The 21254-nt window shown below is 40.9% G+C and overlaps 1 protein-coding gene across 1 annotated transcript in view; it reads left to right on the top strand.

Moving 5' to 3' along the window:
• LOC132209865 (uncharacterized) overlaps positions 1 to 21254 on the top strand; it is a 125157-nt gene that overhangs the window by 84727 nt on the left and 19176 nt on the right. Inside the window, exon 4 of the mRNA XM_059647689.1 lies at positions 347 to 436. Coding sequence (XP_059503672.1) covers positions 347 to 436 — 90 coding nt within the window. The remainder of the gene's footprint in view (positions 1 to 346; positions 437 to 21254) is intronic.

Genomic DNA, 21254 nt, shown 5'->3' with positions numbered 1-21254 from the left:
GGCTGGTTTTGGGATGCAGTGGGGGAAGGGGAGATTTTGAAGCTTGTGAAGTCCACATTGATACCTATACATTTATATATAATGTCTGAGTGTGTTTTTGGGAAGGCTTTGAAAGAAAAATCTTGTAGAAAACACAACGTCATGGGCTGAAGGGGCTGTACTGTGCTAAACTGTTCTATGTTCTAAAACCTCAGACTGTATTGACTTTTACAAAGACTGTGCCAAGTATTGCAGGCTGATGTTGCACGTTAATACCAAGAATCACAAATGAAGCTTAAAATTCCATATTTAGAGCAGTGCAGCATGATTGTCAACAGTAGCTGCTGCATGTGTTAGCCTTCATTAGTTTGTGTGGAGACTCGACAAGGAAGTTAAGTGATAACAGTGGATGTATTGAAACCTTTTTGCAGGAGGGAGAAGAGAAGACAAGAGCTGGGTAACTCATCAAATATCGTTGGTGCTAGAATTGGCCTGCAACTTTAGCTGATGTGAAATAGGACTCAGTTGAATAGTACCGAGAATAATGCAAGACAAGGTGAATGTGCTTGAAATTTGTTCTGCGGTAGATGAAGGGCTAAATACCTAGGAGTAATAATCAAATAAACAAGTGGGTGAGGTAGAGATAACAACGTTTAGAGCTGGATGAACACAGCAGGCCAAGCAGCATCAGAGGAGCAGGAAGGCTGATGTTTTGGGTCTAGGCCCTTCTTCAGAAATGAGGGAGGGGAAGGAGGTTCTGATATAAATAGGGAGAGAGGGGGAGGCAGATAGAAATTGGATAGAGGAGAAGATAGGTGGGGAAGAGACAGACAGGTCAAAGCTTCAGGGATGGAGCCAGTAATGGTGAGTGTAGGTGGGGAGGTAGGGAGGAGATAGGTCAGTCCAGGGAGGATGGACAGGTCGGGGGTGTATGATGTTGGTAGGTACAAGATGGGGGCGGGGCTTGAGGTGGGAGGAGGGGATTGATGGGAGGAAGGACAGGTTAGGGAGGTGCAGATGAGCTGGGCTGGTTTTGAGATGCAGTAAGGGGAGCGGCGATTTTGAAGCTTGTGAAGCCCACATTGATACCATTGGGCTGCAGGATTCCCAGGCAGCATATGAGTTGCTGTTCCTTCAGGCGGCATTGTTGTGGCACTGCAGGAAGCCCGGGATGGACATGTCGTCTGAGGAATGGGGGGGGGGGTGGGAGTTGAAGTGGTTCGCAACAGGGAAGTCCAGTTGTTCGGTGCGAACCGAGCGTAGGCATTCTACAAAGCAGCCCCCAAGCCTTCGCTTGGTTTCCCTGATGTTGAGGAGGCCACGCCGGGTACAGTGGATGCAATATACCACATTGGCAGATGCGCAGGTGAACATCTGCTTGATGTTGAAAGTCTTCTGGGGGCCTGGGATGGGGGTGAGGGAGGAGGTGTGGTGGCAGGTGTAGCACTTACTGCGGTTGCAGGGGAAAGTGCCAGGTGTGGTGGGGCTGGAAGGGAGTGTGGATTGGACAAGGGAGCCATGGAGAGAGTGGTCCCTCCAGAAGGCAGATAAGGGTAGGGAGGGAAAAATGTCTTTGGTGGTGGGGTCAGATTGCAGATTGTGGAAGTGTCAGAGGATGATGCGTTGGATCCGGAGGTTGGTGGGGTGGTATGTGAGGACTAGGGGGATTCTGTTTTTGTTGTTATTGTGGGGAGGGGGTGTGAGGGATGAGTTGCGGCAAATGCGGGAGACACGGTCGAGGGTGTTCTTGATCACTGTGGAAGGGAAGTTGTGGTCCTTGAAAAACGAGGAATGGAATGCTTCACCCTGGGGGCAGATGCGGTGGAGGCAAAGGAATTGCAATGATTTGTATTAATAGCTTTGCATGTGTGTATATTCATATACAGGTGCAATTTAAATTTGAGATAGTTAGGTTTTGATGCAGAAACAAGTCAGTTTCCAGAATTATCCAGCAATACTGTCAAATATGGAATCATTGTGGGGGGGTGGTGGAATGGGTGGTTGTCAGGGTTTTATCACATCCCTTGGTGCTTTCCTTTAGATTTCGTGTGTTACGTTTATCAAATGAAGGAGGTAAGTTATAGAATAATTTTGTCAGCAACAGACTCTCATCAGGTGGGTCCATGAGTTGGAAACAGGGTGTCACACAAAAATAGGACTCCGACATCCCCCAGATGTCGGTGCTACAGAAATGTTGAAAATGATGCAGGCTGTACTGCCCACCCCTTCAGTTACTTCCTGGTCTGGTGCTTCATGCTGGGCTAGAATTGTCGTGCTCTGCATCTGATGATAGTGCGAGGAGATGCCTTTTGGAGGCATCCACTCGCACTAGCTGTTTTGATAAATCTCTTTTGAAGTTAAGTTACACAAGTCGACTAAATGCCTATGCTGATCACTTCAGCCAAATGTGTTTCACTGCTCAAGAAATCTCCTTTTTGTATTATTTGACATTCAACTTGCACTTGAGGCACTTTTTATTTAATTCTGCTATGAAGTAGTTTATGCAAGTGTTGTGGCTCATTTTTGAAAGCCTCTTGGTGAGCTGGAGGATCCAACTGTTAGTGCAGAAGATTTAGTCACCCAAATCTGCAAGTGGTTACATTGGCTATATTTTCAATCTTTCTGTAACTTGGTAAAGGAATGGAGCAGAAGCTGCAAGGAGGATAGGTTTTGCAAAGAAGTAGTAGTCCTGGTAAACAAAGTCATAAAAACCATGGTTTTTCAAAGAACACCTCATAGCTCCACCAGGAGTAAAGACTAATGCAAATTTGATTTGACGAGGAAGTTATCATTTAAATGTGCCACCTCCTTCAATATGACCTTGAGCCTCGCGTCAGGATGAAGACAGCACTGCCTGTGTCTCTAGCTAATATAGTTTTCTGACTTGACAAAGCCTGTCTACCATCTACAAAGTCAATAATTTGAAGGAATTTGCTTCACTTGGCAACATCACTTGAGAAACTGAACCACCTGGGACAAAGCAGCCCACCTGATCAGATCCCCAATCACAAACTTGACTGTGCAGATTATTCACTGCTGCGCAATGGCTCCAGTGTGTACCATATGTGAGCTGCATGGCAGCAACAGCTCAGTGTTTCTTTGACGGGAACTTCCAAATTGGCAACCGATAACACCTAGAAGACTAAGAGCAGCAGACACATGGGAACACTATCACCCATGTGTTTGTTTCCGAAGCCTCACAAAATTACCAAATACCATCCAGAACTTGGAACTGTATCACTTCCTTCACAGTTCCTACACAGTTGCTGGGTCAGAATCCCTCTGAACAGTGCTCTGGGTATGTGTTCACAACATGGACTATCGGAGTTCAAAAAGGCAGTTCACCTCCACCTTCTGAAGGGCAATTAGGGAAGGCGACAAGTTCTGGCCTGGTCAGCAATCTCATTATGAGATAAATAATAAAGCCTTGAATGTTATCTGATCATTCCAGGGTAGCATCAGGTGTCCAAAGCTGCATGCAGGAGCTGATGAAGATACTATTTGCGAAGGGTGGAGAATACATGCGTTCTTTTTAAGCAGGTTGAAACAGAATTAGAGGCATGCAGCTTTGCCATGTTCCCAGATTCTGAATGGTGCAGGCAGCTATCTACCTCATGCACTCTGAGGGTCTCCATGTTAATGGAGGGGAGTACAGGAACTGCAAGGATTAATGTACATCAGGTGATTCAAATGTATCACAGTTACATCAGATCAGCGAATTCCTGGAATCCTGGGATACATTGCCATTGCCAGTCTCTGGACTTTAAAGAAAACATAAATGGTGGCAGATGGGAGACAAGGGTTCTTCTTCTTTGGCCTGCTGTTGATCTTCCCCTCGTTCTGACAGCTGGTTATCTGGCAGCCTAGGCCTCCAGTGAAAGCCATGGAACCCACCCTCTCTTGGGCCTTGGTTAACATCCTGGACTGGTCTCCTTAACAGCACTGTATGTGTGCCTACGCTAGACAGACGTGTAGCTGTTCAAGAATGCAGTTCTCTCCCACTTTCTCCAACAGAATTCTGGTTTTCCCAATGATGCTATATTCTGTGGAAGAATGGGGATAAAAAGGCTTTGTTTTCTGCTATCCAGGCCTTAAATTCTGAAATGCCTTTCCTAAATTCCTCTGTCTCTACTCTTCTTTCTTTACATCTTAACACTTTGACCAAGCTTTTGGTCACCTACCCCAACATTTCTTTAAATGCCTTGGCGTGAAATTTAACTTAATAATATTCCTATAAAGTGCGTCACAACTGATAAAGGTGCTACATGAATGCAGGTTGTTGTTATAATGAGACAGGCTAGAGTAACAAAAAGCCTGAGGCATGTCACAGATCCAGAATGTTTCTTTTATAGGTACCAGTCTATTCTGACCTAAAGGAGATTGCTTGTTCAACCTTCTGATGTGTTAAGCCTTTGAAATTGTCAGGAATATATTGTTTGCATAAACCCTCCCTTGTCAATTAACAACGCCTTTCAACAATGTAGCAGTAAAATGGCTGATCATATCAAGTCTGACAGTGGTTTAGATAAGAGTTCGATAAGACAGTAACAGGGAATTTATATTTTCCATGTTTTAGTTTATCCTGGTCTCAAATTAATTAAAACATTAACATTTCAAAAATCCATTTGGTAACAAATACCACATTTCTCTGACAATACCACAGTGATATACTAGGTAAGTGTGACACATTCATTCAATTTGGAGATGCCTTTGAAAGGGGATTACTCAGGACATGTTAGTAATTTTTCCCAGTGATATTTTGCAGCTCAGCCGCAGAATATTCACCCTTCACCTCCTGCCAGGGACTTTGACAAAAAGCATGAGGATCGTCCACAATAAATTGGAAAATACTGAGCACAGTAAAGTCATAATTTGAAGTGGTGCAGCTCAGTTAATGAACACAGTATTAAACTAGGCTAGAGATCCAAAATGTGACTGGTTTATTGAAGTGAAGTGGGGAACTTTGTTGGCTTAATTTGGTTATTTTTTGAAGTGCAGTGTTGCTGTCACAAACATGTTTAAAATCTCTTGTTAAAAAATGTAGTTTGTATTATAATTATTCAGGAGCTGTTGTGAGATTTGCAGGAAATTCTGAGATTGAACACACCTTCCAAATATAAAATATTCATTACTATAGTGCTGGTAGATAGGGAGCTCCAGGATTTTAACCATATATCTGTGAAGGAATATGCCTCTGAGTTGGGATGTTGTGTGGTTCAGAGGGGAACTTGCAGGTGGCAGTATTCCCATGTATTTGCTGCCCTTGACCTTCTAGATGGGGTATTTGTAAACATCTGAGAACTGTAGACATGACTGCTAAAATAGACACTAACCTATTGTCTTCCATTTGTTCCCTTCCAGGAAAATAACATGCTGCTGGTATTAGCAAACAGGAAATTACCTCAGAGAATAAAACCCCAGGCTTCAAAGTCTTTCTGTGCTTTTAGCAGGAGTGAGGCAGAGCAAGTGACTGCACAGATTCCACTAAAAAAAACTTGTATTTTCATTGTTCCAACAATGTTGTGTTCAAAGTTGCAGTATTTGGGCAACAAGCCAAATGATTGTTGTATGGATTTCAAGACTTTATTACAGGATGCAGATCATTCTTACAGCAGAGTAGATTGAGAATGTATATGTTTGAGATGTATAAAAGTATGAGTGGCATACACTGGGTAGACAGGACACAACTTTTCCCCTTGATGGATGACTGAGGGCATAGATTTAAGGAAAGGGGCAGAAGGTTTAGAAGAAATGTGAGGAAAACCTTTTTCACCCAGAGGAATTGGATACTGCCTATAAGGGTGGTAGAGGCAGAAGCCCTCATAATATTCAAGAATTATTTAGATGTACATTTGTGATGGCCAGGTTATGGGCCAAGTGCTGGAAAATGTGATTAGAATAGGTAGGTGGTTGTTTTTGAATGGCACAGTTGCAAAGAGCCAAAGAGCCTATTTCTGTGTTGGAGATGCCCATGGCTCTCTGACTCTACGATGGTCTGCTATGCCAGATTGTTTGTGTCAGAGATAAGCACCATTTTTGCTCTTTCTTCCCGAATGTCTAAACTATTCTATTGGATGTTGTAAATTCTTCAATGTCAGAATGGTATTATCACTATCTCTTAGTAGGATGGTAGCATGGTGGAATTCAGCAGAGTAGCCTGTTTTAATCTTTGTGCTCCATTAGCATCTGCTTGACAATCTCAGCGCTGCCCACCAATTGAGTTGCTTTTGGCCATTGCTTCAGCAATAATATCTATGACAGAGAATAAAAATATTTAACATTTTAATATACAGTGCATCATGTAAATCACTTGCAACAAAAATGAAGGAAGTGAGAGGAAGTAAGACATTATATTCTCTCGACCTACTTCTCAGTCATTGTATAATCACATTGACACACTTTTATGTCTTGTTTCATTTATAGCACTTAATAGGGTCACTTAACACATACAGGAGGAAAACAGTTGTAAAGATCTATAAAAACCTTTTACGCTACTGTTGAAATATGTCAAACATTTCTGCTAATTTACGAAAAAAAATTCTACAGGATATTTAACTTTATGTACATGCAGTTTAAATGTATCAGTAAAGTGTTTAGAAATCTGTGTTTATAAGAGTTGTGAAAATGTATTACACTTTAGATGGTCCCTTGCACAAATATCAAATCTACAAATTGTGCCTTCACTCTCAGTTGTCTCTGGCAGGTTTCATTTGCTCTACAGTTGACAACCTCCTACCGACGAAGGAAAATAAAATTGTTAAAAAACCCTTTATAAAAGTAAATTTTGGTCTGAATAATGTTTTGTCAAGTTTCCTGGGGTATTTTGTTTGTCTGTCTGAAATCGACAAAAAGCTTTCTACAAAACAATGCATCTGCTACCTCTTCCTTTAGATATCAAGATATTTCAGCAATTTTTTTTTCAATTTAAATAACTAAGACCATGAACACACTGGATCGGAGAAAGTAAAGATAGGGAGGAGATTCCCTTTGTTCTCTGCCTTGGTGTCATTTTAAACAGTGTAAAAATATTTTCTTTGATTACTATTTCGATCAAACTACTAAAGAGGAACTCAGTTTTGTTTCAACTCCAGGCAAAGTTGTCCGATTTGTTACAATCCAGATGGGATATGTCAAGCCATTAAGCCTCTGGGTGACGAGCATGATCTGACTCCCCTTGATTATTCATGTTCTCCCTCCTTCCTCGATAACCCCAACTTTGGTTGATTGCAACAAGATTAACTGTAAAGGGATCCCTTCCCTTCTGGATACCTTTCTACCAAACTGAGGTAATGAAAGGAACTAATTTAACCAGGCTTTCCTGAATTGCTAAATTTGAGAAAACATAGTAATTAAACACACATGCATACAATTTAGAAATAAGAACTGACACCAAATAAAAATGTTTAAAAAAAATAATGCTCAGATCGGTCTGTAAGTTGTAGTTCATGTAAGTGCAGGTAGCTGAAGATCTTGGTTGGTGCAGTGAATATTACTGGTAGCATTGAAACTGGTAGCTGAACAGCGGATTTTGTGATTCTTGGCCTTGTACGTTGATTGAAATTCTTTTGTTCCAATTCTTTTCAGCAGCTCATGATTGGCAGCCCTCAGCATAAGTTGGACTTCTTCATTTCTTTACCTACCGGGCAGGTTTGTTTAAATCACTGTCCTCAGAGTTGTGACCTTTACTGAGCACTTTTAACCACAATTTTTGTATATTCCTGGAAGACCAAAACACACAAAGTCTGCAAGAGACCACACAGTGTGGAGCTGGAGGAACACAGCAGGCCAGGCAGCATCAGAAATTTGATGTTTCAGGTCTTTTCTGCTCCTCTAATGTTGCCTCACCTGCTGTGTTCCTCCAGCATCAGAAATTTGATGTTTCAGATCTTTTCTGCTCCTCTAATGTTGCCTCACCTGCTGTGTTCCTCCAGCATCAGAAATTTGATGTTTCAGGTCTTTCCTGCTCCTCTGATGTTGCCTGGCCTGCTGAGGTGCAGAAAAGACCTGAAACATCAACTTTCTGGTGCTGCCTGGCCTGCTATTTTCCTTCAGCTCCACAATGTGTTGTCTCGGACTCCAGCATCTGCAGTTCTTGCTATCTCCAAATTTAGCAAGAGGTGATTTTCTGCTGAGGAGATAATCAGCCCCCTTGCAATTTCTTCCTGCCACATTTCTGTCTCTGATGTATCCCAAACAACCTCCAGGTACAACTTTCCACGGGCCTGGGCTTTGCCAAAAGGCAATTGAATTCACATTTGGATTTTTTTTGGCTGTAGCAAGCGCTTTAGAAAAACACTATATGGAGTTAAGATTTAACAATGTCCTTGATATTTTGGGGTTCTGACCTGTAGCCTTGACAGCTTGTGTATAATAGCTGACACACAGGGTGTTGTTAAGATCCTGGCACAGTGATAACAAACCTGGAAGAATGCGAATGTATCTAGCATCAGAAACATATGGAATGGGCTTTTGAAGAGTTTGTGAGATTTCTTAATCTGTTGCTGCAATTTAAATGGTCTGATATCATTTCAGACATCAAGATTGGAGGAATGTATTCCCAATACTCTGATTGGAAATATAATGTAATTACTCAGCTCTACAATTTAAACAAAAACAATAAAATATACCAACTTTTATTTATTCAGAAGTAAAGTATTGTGGAGGCCAGGAATCTGAAATATAAACAGAAATACTCAACAGGTCAGGCTTCATGTGTGGAGCATGATTTAAAGGGTTAAATTTTACAGATTACTTGTGAGTGGGAAAATAGTCAGTGGACCCATAAATTATGTGCTGTGCCTTCAAGATGCCTGCCCATCCCTTTGTTGGCAGCGGGAGTGGGGCAGAGGACAGGTATGTGGGCAATTAATGGTCTTATCCTACTGCTGCCTCAATATGCTAGACACCTGGAGAGGTCTGTGCCCGAAGGAGGGCCCAGCAGGTTTAACCCACAAGTCATTACTAAATGAAAGGAGAGCTGTGCTGTGTTACAACTCAACGTCAATATGGTCAGTACACCTTTAACAGACATGTTCACAATATGATTACAATATCATAATGCATGTCTTGAGGACATAAAAGTCTCATGCTCCATCTTACTTGGGAATTACTTGAAACATGGCGCACTACTACAAGCATGCACCTTGATTGTAACCTAATTCATTAATATTAGCATTTAAGTGCCTGTGAATGTAATATTTGTGCATAATATTTAGCTTTAATAATTTCCTGTCAGATACTCATGATATCCATGCTCAGTTTCTTAATTTTCAGGAATAATCTAAGCATTGCCATTTCAGATAACAATATCCCACTGGAGGAAAAATTACAATTTCTTTCTGTATGCCAATTCTCACCACTCTGAAGCAATTGGATGCTTCCTTATGTCCGTTCTCTCTCCATGCATGTCATGCTCAACTTGCCCTGCAACCACCCTATCACCCATTGCTTGTCAGCCTGGCTCTGAGGGCTTCTGAACTAATTTCCTCAATGTCCATCACTGAGCATCCCTTCCTATTCTGCCTGCAATACCAACAGTGGCCACCAGTCCTGCATGCTCCTGATGTGGTCATTCTGGTCAGGACAGCATTTATTACCGTTCCCTAATTACCCTGAAACAGGTTGTTGAGGAAAGATTGAGCAGTTTAGGCCTATACTCTCTAGCATTTAGAAGAATGGGGGGAGTTCTAATTGAGGTATATACAATGCTAAAGGGGAATGACAATGTAGTGTAAATATAGTTAAAATGTTTTCTCTTGTGGGGAAATCTAGAATGAGCCATAGTTTTAGATTATGGTTTGACAGTTTTAGAACAGAAATGAGGAGAAATTACTTCTTTCAAAGGGTCATGCATCTGTGGAATTCACTTTCCTAGCGTTTGGTGGACATTGAAAAAAATTTAAGGAGATAGATTTTTAATTAGTAATGGGTTAAATGGTTATGAGGAGCAGGCAGAGTTGAGATAAGATATGATTGTATTAAATAGTGGAGCAGCTAGTGGACAGGCCAAATTTTCTGTTCCAGCTTCTTGTTCTTATATAACATAGTATTGGGTATGGGCAGTAGTTTAGAATGTGTCGAAAAGGTGAAGAATGGGAGGTAGATTCTGAAATCGTACATTGTGCATTAGTTAACATCCAGCTTTTCAGGAAATGCATACTAGAAAACATATTTTAGTTTCTACAATCTGACTTCTGAACATGGGAATTGATATATGTGCACCCTTCTGCTTGATCTTTTTGAAGGAAAATAAAGAAATGATAAGAGAAAGGCATTTCAGAAAGTTCATCAGACATATGGAGATCGATTTAGATATTTGTGAGGTGATGCATTTTGGTAAGGCAAATCAGAACAGGACTTATATAGGTAATGGTAGGGCCCTGAGAAGTGTTGCTGAAATAAGATACCTAAGGGGGCAGTTACATAGTTCCTTGCAAGTGGAGTTGCAGGTAGACAAAGTGGTAAGGAAGGCATTTGGCATGCTTGCCTTCATTAGCCAATGCATTGAGTGTAGGAATTTGGAGATCATGTTGTAGCTGTACAAGGCATTGGTGAAGCCACTTTTAGAATATTGCATTCAATTCTGGTCTCCCCGCTTTAGGAAAGATGTTGCTAAACTTGAAAGGTTCAGAAATGTTTCACAAGATTTACCAGGATTGGAGGAATTGAGCTACAGGGAGAGGCTTGTATAAGTTGGGGCTTTTTCCCTGGAAAGTGGGAGGCTGAGGGATGACCTTATAGAGGTCTATAAAATCATGAGTGTCATTGATAGGGCAAACATCCAAGATCTTTTTCCCAGGGTGGGAGAGTCAAAAACTAGAGCACATAGGTTTAAGGTGAGAGACGGAAAATTTAAAAGGGATCTAAGTGGCAACATTTACACGCAGATGACGGTACGTAAATAGAATGAGCTGCCAGACGAAGTGGTGGAGGCAGGTACAATTATTACATTTAAAAGGCGTTGGGTAGATACATTAAAGGAAGGGTGTAGGGGGATATGGGCTAACTGGGACTAGATCAGTTACGGGTGTCTGGTTGGCATGGACAAGTTGGAAGGAACTACTTCTGTGCTGTGACATTCTATGACCTATGAGCCAAAGGCAAAGTGCCTTAAAATAGTAGGTGTTAGGATGTGCTCTGGAATTTGTTTCAGACCAGAAGATCTAGTGAATGAAGGCAAAGAAGAGAGCAGCTAAATAGTTTTAAATACTTTTCCTATTGGCCCAATCCATTTACCAGCAGCAGAGGCTTGAGAAGATCCAGGACACTGCAGATGCTTGAGTAGTATCGTAAACACCACATTCAACATTCACTCCCTTCACTACTGATGCATGTGGCAGTAGTATACACCATCTTCAAAATGTACTGCAGTAACTCACCAAAGTTCCTTCCAAACCAGGATCCTGTACCACCTAGAAGAATAACATTACCACCTGCAAGTTCCCCTTTAAGCCACAAACCATCCTGACTTGGAACTTTATCATGATTCCTTCACTGTTGCTGGGCCAAAATGCTGGTGATCCTCTCTAACAGGACTGTCGGTATCTATACACGTCAAGGACTGCAGTGATTTCAGAAGACAGCTCCCAACAACATTGTTCAGGGTGATCCTGGGAGGGCAATAAATGCCCTCACCAGCAGTGCTCGCATCACTTGAATGTGAAAAAGAAGTTGTTGAAAATTGTTGACAATATACAATTAATATGTGTCCATTGAATGAAATATAAGTAGCTCTGAAATTTTCTGTTGCCTTCTCATTCCAATGGCATTCATTGACTGCAAGCATCACACAATATTTATAATTGTAAACTCCTGTCACCACTTAAAGCTATGCAGTGTTGCTTAAAACTAACTTACATGTTACCATCAGGTGAGAAGGGGTGAACAGATTTAAATTACTTTTTGCACAATGCTGTACCTCTCCCCAATTCAAATATAGTTAATTTTGTTCAATGTGAGAAATAGAGAGCCAATCAACATAGTTTTCTTTACTCAAAGAAAGAACATATTTATTAACTGCTAAATCCAAGGAAAATCAAACACAAAGTTAAGTACATAGCCTTTTGTGCAGTCACTTGGGCCCATCCAAAGCTCTCACACACTCACTCTCTCATTCCCTCTCACACTCACTGTCCAATGCTAAAAGAAAGATGAAAGAATACACTGTTCAGCTTGTCTTTCAGGTGTAAGGTTCTGGGGCTAAAGTAGATTAGCTAGTTTGTTTTATGTGGCCAGTCATAGTAAATGTACAGTTATTGACACTTCTCAGTTTTTAGGTGATTTATAAGCATTGTTGTTCCTGTGGGAACCAGGTGCAAACTTCTTTAAAGAGAGAAAAAATGGAGACAGCAACTTCTCTTCAATGATCTCCCATAATGCTTTGAAATGTCCCTTGAAATACTGGTTCCAGTGCATTTTTCTAAGAGTTTCTTTGATGGTATGCCTGTGATACCAATGTTCAATTCTTGCCACACGTTTCTTTGATTGATCTGCCTGTGACAGCACAAGTCCAATTCTTTCCATTTGTGATGCATGAAAGCCTGGCTATTGGCCCACAGTTGGGGCTACATTTTCACAAAGAGCTGTGAAGGCCCATTGTCAGAGTTCTCTTGTTATTCTGATATGATGGGGATCAGGGAGTTGGCTGGTTCAATCCTTCTCTTTGAATAATGAGCTTCAGATTTACGTCTTTGTTCCAACAACACCCAAAGTCAAAAACCCACATCCCCATGTTTAGAAAATGGAATGTTTTGTGAGCTCTACATCAATGTCCAGATAATTAACACTGGGAGCCCCACCTTTTCTAGATGTGATCAACATTCCATTAGACACTCTGTGTAATTCCTGAGAGATTGGTTACTTTTCAGTCAGATGACTTTAGTGGACCTTTTAATGCGTCTCAGTTCAACTTTAACTATTTCCACTCAGCCCCAAAGACCAAGGCTTTTAAGTTAATTCATTGAGATTTTAAACATTAATAATACATACTTCATCATGACAATTCCTTAAAGTTGTAGATGCCGAGCTGCAACAAGTTTAATAACCCTCAATGAGTGGTCAATGTGAGTGAATATATTTGCATCACAAACCTGAGATACTTGTCAATTAACCCTCACCAAAAACCATCTATTAACAATCACTATCAATCAGTATTGATTCCTATTCATTTAACCCTTACATCCTTAGCCCTGATTGAATAAATAGCAGTGCCATTCTCTTTCATCAGAATTGTAGTAAATCTCAGGGCGATTCTGCCCTGCATATCAATTTCCTGCACTCATAGGTTGTTTGAAGTAATTGAAGCAGATCAATAATTTTAACAAGAAGCAGTTAGGCCAATCAATTCAAAAACACCACTTCAAAACTCCGTGTTTAAAATGGGCTATTGCTCATAACAGGTAGAATGTGGGTTGGTATGCATAACTGCAATGACCAGTGGTTTATCAAAAGATGCCATCACTAACAGCAACAACTCACAATGAGCTTTAAGGATGGTATAAGTGGCAGAATCTGCTGCTCAGGGGTTGGCCAACTGAACCAGCAGCAAAGGTGCAATATGTGAAGACACTGACGCTAATGGGTGTCCAATATTTATCAAAAAGATGGAGGAATGGCAGAGCAACCGTGAACCATTTGTATTATCATCAATTTCAGATGATGTGGAGGTGTTGGTTTTGGACTGGGGTGGACAAAATCAGAAGTCACACAACACCAGGTTCTTGTCCAACAGATTTGTTTTTCCCCTACTCATTTCTGGGATGTGGGTATTACTGGCTGGCCAGCATTTACTCCCCTCCCTCGATGCCCTTGAAAAAATTTGGAAACACACAAGCTTTCGGAGTGCAGCCTCTTCATCAGGTACAGTGAGAGGGCAGGGTACATAGACACAAAGTTTACAGGCAGAGAGGTCACGGGCAGAGACATCAAAAGCTCGTACAACTGGCATGAGTGGAGTATCAGCTAAAAAGTCTCTGCAGGTGACCAAGAGTGTTGGACAGTGTCTAAAAAGTCAATGTCGGTGCAGTGCTGTCATGACAATCAGGCAGAGCCATAGGAATATACAAAAGGTGACATCTCAAGTCAAACACTGAACTGGACGGCAAATCCTCACATCCACAATTCAGTGTCTGACTTGAGGTGTCACCTTTTGCATATTCTTACGGTTCTGCCTGATTGTCATGATAGCACAGCACTGACATTTATTTTGTAAACAGCCTTGGTCACTTGCAGAGACTTATTATCTGATACTCCACTCACACCAGTTGTATGATCTTTTGATCTCTCTGCCCTTGATCTGTCTGCCTATAAACTCTGTGTCTGTGTGCCCTGCTCTCCCACTGTACCTGATGAAGAGGCTGTGCTGAGAAAACTTCTGCGATTCCAAATAAACCTGTTGGACTATAACCTAGTGTTGTTTGACTTCTGACTTCTTTAATTTCAGTAGTTGTTGGCTATAGTGTATGCTGTTTAATTCTTGCTGAACAGATGTGCATATCAACTAGTCTGCAATGTGTTTGTTACAAGTTTATATGACACCCATAAAATCCTGCATGAGAGGAATCACATATTTGTTAATTATGATATGAAAACTGCTACTTTTTTCTGGTTTGAATGTACTTTTTATTTAATCTGATAGTTTCCAAGAAATACAAAAGAGCCATTTCATTCACCAGTTATGTTTAGTCTTTGTTAATTTACATTCTGCTCTGTAAATTGTAGCTGGAACTTTGTGCATAATCTGCACAATTTTAAATCAGTCTATAGTGCTCTGTTTCTTTAATTAAGTGGCTTTTGAACCAAAGAAGAAAGCTCTGGCAGCTGTGGCAACTCCCAGTTAGATGTGAAATTTCCTTCAGGTATCCTAATTACATATATATACTCTGATTCAAAGAACTTGGCAATGTTTCCTACACTTTCAGTAAGCTTTTCTTAAAAGTGTGTTTACTTGCCATGAAGTATGTCAAGTTACATTCCTGTAACCATATGTAGCAAAAAAATGTTTTCGCAAACTCATCTAATCCAGGTACCTGAGATGAGGATGCATGTACAATCAATGGTAGCCTAACTTTAGTTATGAGAGACAAAGCTCTTACCTTCATTTCATTTTGTTGTTGGTATCTTCAATGGAATCTAGAGTTACATATGGGCTTCATTGTAAAAATAAATGGTAGTCTGAATTCATTGTAGAATCAAAATGGTTCAGCAATAGCCAAAAAATGCACTGTATACTAGAGATCATTTCTATATTGTAAGTTAGCACAGGGAAAGCACTGTTATAATGATATTCTAAGAAGCTAAATGCACTTAGCACTAACTACTGTAAATATTCTGATTGTATTGGCTATCATAGACTTACAATTTAATGCTGAGTAAAATGATTAGTAGTTGAGAATTTGAGCTGCCATCTGATAGGGTGCATATACCACCAAACATAAATACTTGTCATGACATGTGATATATCCTAAAGCACCACTTTACAGTCAAGGAATTTTGTGTTATTTCCTGAGTCTTCCTACTTTTAAAACTTTTAGGAAGTATTGACAAGGTTGAATGCAAAGATGGACAGCCGGCAAAATCCATAGGAGATTACGACTGGTGCGCTCTGACTCTACAATAGAAAACAGGGGAGCTCTTTTTAGGAATAAGGAAAGTAAAGGGAATTTGATTTTGTGTAAGCATATTATTAAGGAAAAATACAAACTTGCCAATTTTTCCATCCACCCATTTGTTCTTGAAAACTACAATGAGTCCTATGCACGTCACAGGACTGTGACTTACGCTGTGAACTGAAACAGGCTGGCACCCCATCTGACCACCTCAAGAGTCTCCCCATAGTGGCAGTGGCTACAACATCAGATTAAATGAAGATAGTGAACAATCTGATGCCAATTCCATCAACAACACCCTGCTGATTGCATGGTGTGAAGGTAGCCAGTCCCCGGCTTAATTAAGGAGAGGGTATAATTTTTAAAAGAATTATAGCAATTATTGAAATAATTGTTGCCATGGTGGCTGTCAGTAAATCAAAACATAAGGATGCAGAATATGGCAGAAAGATTAGAATTTCTATTTGTCCACAAAACATGGGCAGACTGTGAGTTCTTAAAACCTGGAAGTAATTTCAACCATGGTGCTTTCACTGGCTGCAATTGTTTGAGTGAAACTAGCAAACTGTAACTCAAGAACTTATCTCTCTTTTTGACTTGCTCCTCTCCTGACCTGGATACCTGCTGGCGATGTACGTTCTGAACATGTGAGCGTTTCATTTTACAGGTCATACAAAGCAGACAGTAATTTTCCTCAAATTTAGCACCACATATAAAATCTGCCAGAGATACTTCGTCATTTAAATGGGGATATGTTTGTAATTATTTCAACTGGTTTTCAGTTTAAGTGAAGTCGGGAGAGAAAGCAGACTACCAAATCTGGTCTATTTGTTGTACAATGATATTAGTTAAACCATCCTGGTTGAGACAAGCTGAAAGAATGTTACCGATGCTTAGTGACTCGCATCATGGCCTGGAAAGGGTCAAAGCCTATATCTCTCCAAAGCCTCTGCTTGATTCGCTCTGTGTTTTCTTTATTACTTTTGAAATGGAAATCCATTCCAGATGTTTTCTGTAATCGCTCCAGCAAGGTCACAGCCAAGTTGGGGTGCTCTGTTTGGCCTCTGCTGACCTTTAGGTGTCCTGGAGGGGAGGCCGCTTTTCCCCTGCTGCCCATGTTAAACTGCAGCTGTCATGACAGATTAATTTTACTCTTCGCCTTCTTGACTGCTTTTAAATTTTATTGAGCAGGCTCTGACACCTGGTTCAGTTTTATGAGGAATAAGCAGAATAATCCAGGCTATCGGAACACGTCGGCAGAAAGAGTCCCAGACTTCACTGTAGGGATGTGACACCATATTGTGAATGGCTAGACTCTACATCTACTCCATCAGGAACCAGAAATGGGGGCGGGAGTGGAGGTGAGGTGAAGATGTCAAACCACCCAAGAACATTGACCAAAAGAAAAACAGCAGCTACAAGTGGCAGTTGGGGAGAAGTGAGGGCAATTATTAAAGCCTGGTTTGAGTTTGAGTTCTAACTGAATGCCTCAATAGCCCGACATCATTTTTTAGTACCTAAAAATGCTGCCTATGTTTGCTGAGTGCATTGTACTGTTGTGGCTATTCTCCTAATTCGTTAGTAAACTTGTTTTGTGAATTTTGCCATAATATGTTGTACCGACTGTTATGGGTGGTGAAGTATCCAGTTACTTTAGATGCTGCAGGGCAAATGTGTGCAATAAATCTTTGTACTGCATCTTTGTTTTTAAATGAAGATTTGGAAATTAGTCAGGAACCATGTCATTGGCTATACAATTTTGTGTACATTGTGTCGTATATACAAATCAGATAAAAACAGCTTTTTTCCTGCAACAAGCAGTGTCAAAGAACAAAGGAAATTACAGCACAGGAACGGGCCCGTCAGTCTTCCAAGCCTGCACTGATCCAGATCCTCTCTTTAAACCTGTCGCCTATTTTCCAAGGATCTGTATCCCTCTGCTCACTGCCCACTCATGTATCTGTCTCAATGTATCTTAAATGACACTATCGTGCTCGCCTCGACCACCTCTGCTGACAATGCGTTCCAGGCACCCACCAACCTCTGCGTAAAGAACTTTCCACTCATAGCTCCCTTAAACTTTTCCCCTCTCACCTTGAAATTGTGACCCCTGGTAATTGAGTCCCCCACTCTGGGAAAAAGCTTCTTGCTATCCACCCTGTCTATACCTCTCATGATTTTGTAGACCTCAATCAGGTCCCCCTTCAACCTCCGGCTTTCTAATGTAAATAATCCTAATCTACTCAACCTCTCTTCATAGCTAGCGTCGTCTATACCAGGCAACATCCTGATGAACCTCGTCTGCACCCTCTCCAAAGCATCCACATTCTTTTGGTAATGTGGTGACCAGAACTGTATGCAGTATTCCAAATGTGGTCAAACCAAAGTCCTATACAACTGTAACATGACCTGCCAACTCTTGTGCTCAATACTCCGTTTGATGAATGAAAGCAAGCCGTATGCCTTCTTGACCACTCTATCCACCTATGCTGCCACTTTCAGGGTAAAATGGACCTGAACACCCAGATCTCTCTTTACATCAATTTTCCCCAAGGCGGTTCCATTTACTGTACAGTTCGCTCTTGAATGGGATCTTCCAAAATGCATCACCTCGCATTTGCCTGGATTGAACTCCATTTGCCTGGATTGAACTCCATTTGCCATTTCTCCGCCCAACTCTCCAATCTATCTATAATTTTGCTGCATTCTCAGACAGTCCCCTTCACTATCTGCTACTTCACCAATCTCAGTGTCATCTGCAAACTTGTTAATCAGACCATCTATACCTTCCTCCTGATCAATTATGCATATTTATGTATATTGTCCTTTTAAAGTAGTCACCACTTGATCATTCCCAAATTTTTAACGTGTTAAAATGACCAAAGGGACGATATGGGAATACAACTGAACAAAATCAAATACTGCACTGTAAAAAAATGTCGTTTTATGCTGTCAAGAGTGGTAGGTTTTACGGAGCATATAGGACATGACAGAAGTTGTGACAGAGAAGTTTAGGAAGGAAATTCCAGCTTGTTTGGATCTGAATAAATGAAAGCATAACTGCCAATGATGGAGTGCAGCTAGTCCTGAACGTGATTAACACAACAAACCTCCCTCTATCGATTAGATGGATTTCTGAGCGATATAAAGAGACAAGTTTGAGTGAAATAGGGTTCTGGGGTGGGACATTGGCACCACTACCTGGGGAAGGAAAGAACTGTTCCAGTGTGGCAGTGCCAACCTGAATCATGCTGGGACCAGAGTCCTGGTGAATTGCAAGGCTGTGGATAAGGTTGAAAACTAAATACTTGGGAGGGCTGGGGTGGTGCAGTTCAGTTGCATAGAAAGCTATGCAAAATGTAAAGACATGGAGGGCTCAGTAGAGGTTATTAAAGTTTCCAGAACACACAACAGGACCGAGGGTATAGAAAGGGTCAGAAATCCATCCTTGAGGACAGCTATGTGAAAGGGATGAGCCAACGCAGGGCTGAGGGTGTTGTACTTAAATACACACAGCACATGACTACAAAGAACAAGGTTCTGTGTGTGGCTCCCATTTGCTGCAAGTGTGTCACACTATGAGCCTGACAGACATGTTAAAACCATTTCCTGGTTAAGCCCAGTTGCTGATTTCTTCCTTTTTTGAATGATTAACATCTTAGTGCTTGGGAAATTAGGTTGTCGCTCTTCAATCTAGATTAAAGAAATGAATGCCCAGAACCTGTCAATTCAACCCTACCGCCTTGGTGTGAATTTTTGATCATTTAACTATCTCAGCACAATCTACAACTGGATATGACTCTAAACCTATGTCCAACATCATTATTCCATATGCTAAATTGTTTGTGCTTTTACAATAAAAATCAGCTTTGTCTTTTGGAAATGAAATGTGATGGCCCAAACTGGTCACACATTTGGAAAGTAGAACTAGAGCTGGCCTCAACAAAATGAGTTAAAGGATAGAAATGCAGACAGTCTGATCATTACTTTCCTCCATTGTTTGTGCACATTATTGTGATAGGACACTTTTAAATGAGTTGTATTCTGAGAGTCCTAGTTTTGGATTTGTTTATCAGGGTTCTCTCCTAAACAGTTAAATTTAGCCTTTAAAGAACATTCTGAAGAATTTTTGTAGCGTGTGAGGCTGTTTTTTTTTATGCACTGGTTTATGTTCTTCAGTTGTGGTTATGACGTTGTTTTGAGGGAGAAGGGAAGCTGCTGTGGCAAAGACATAAATTCAAAATGCTCATGTTTCATGACCTCCATGACTCAGGCCTGAGTAAGTCTGGTTCCACATTGCAATGACCTGGTGTCTATTTATTACCATTTGCACTGTTTCTTTGAGGATTTCTCAGTTACCCTTCGTAAAAGTCTCACAGAAATTCCAGGTAGATATCTTTTGAACAATTGTTGAGTCGTAGTCACAGATGTCTACAGCACAGAGAAAAAGGCCCTTTGGCCCATTGAATCTGTGCTAGTCAAAGTCAATCACCTAACTATTCTAAGCTCATCTTCACTTAATGTCTTAAGTTTTAGAGTGCACATCTAAATAATTCTTAAATGTTATGAGGTTTTCTGCCTCTGCCACTGCAACATACAGTGAGTTCTGGATTCTTATCACCCTCTGGGTGAAAAAGATTTTCCTCATATCTCCTTTAAACCTTTTGCCCCTCATCTTACATCAAGCCCCTGGTCATTGATCCCTCCACCATGGGGAAAAGTTTGTTCCTGTCTCCTCTGTCTATGCACTTCATAATTTTATACATCTCAATTATGTACCCTTCAGTCTCCTTTGATCCAAGGAAAACAATCCCAGTGTATTCAATGTCTCTTCATATCCAAAACTTTCCAGCTCAGGTAACATCCTGGCCAATCTCCTCTGCATTCTCTGCAGTGCAAGCGCATCACTTTGTAATCCAAGATGGAGGATGGGAAGAAATTGTGGCTGTAAGAGCTTCTTCTTTTTTGAGGTATTTTCAGTGTTGGAACCGATTTCCTCGAATTCTAGGAGCGGTAATTACTGTTTTATAAGCTGATGCATTGTTTTGGAACTCTAAAATAAATCAAAACAACAGTACTTAAAAAAGGAGGAAGAAAGATAAAGGCAGTGACCACATGGGAAGTGAATCAAATGAAAACAATGGAGAAATTAACCTAGATAATAAAATGTGAGGCTGGATGAATACAGCAGGCCAAGCAGCATCTCAGGAGCACAAAAGCTGACGTTTCGGGCCTAGACCCCTCCTGAGATGCTGCTTGGCCTGCTGTGTTCATCCAGCCTCACATTTTATTATCTTGGAATTCTCCAGCATCTGCAGTTCCCATTATCTCGGAGAAATTAACCTGCACAGCTGACCTTCTCTGAAATTTGGTTTACAGCATTTAAAAGGCATTTTGATGGGTATATGAATAGGAAGGGTTTAGAGGGATGTGGCCAAATGCTGGCAAATTGGACTGGATCAATTTAGGATATCTGATTAGCACGGATGAGTTGGACTGAAGGATCTATTTCCATGCTGTACAGCTCTATGACTCTACATTATGGATTCCAGAACTGCACACAATAATCCAGTTGTGTTCTAAGCAACTTCTTATGCAGATCCAGCATAACCTCACTGCTCTTAAACTCTGTGTCTTAGCTAATAAAGGCAAGTGTTATTCCTAACTACT

This window comes from Stegostoma tigrinum, chromosome 8 (assembly GCF_030684315.1).
Source record: "Stegostoma tigrinum isolate sSteTig4 chromosome 8, sSteTig4.hap1, whole genome shotgun sequence".
NCBI classification, from domain to species: Eukaryota; Metazoa; Chordata; class Chondrichthyes; order Orectolobiformes; family Stegostomatidae; genus Stegostoma; species Stegostoma tigrinum.
This window is presented reverse-complemented; position numbering and strand designations above follow the sequence as displayed.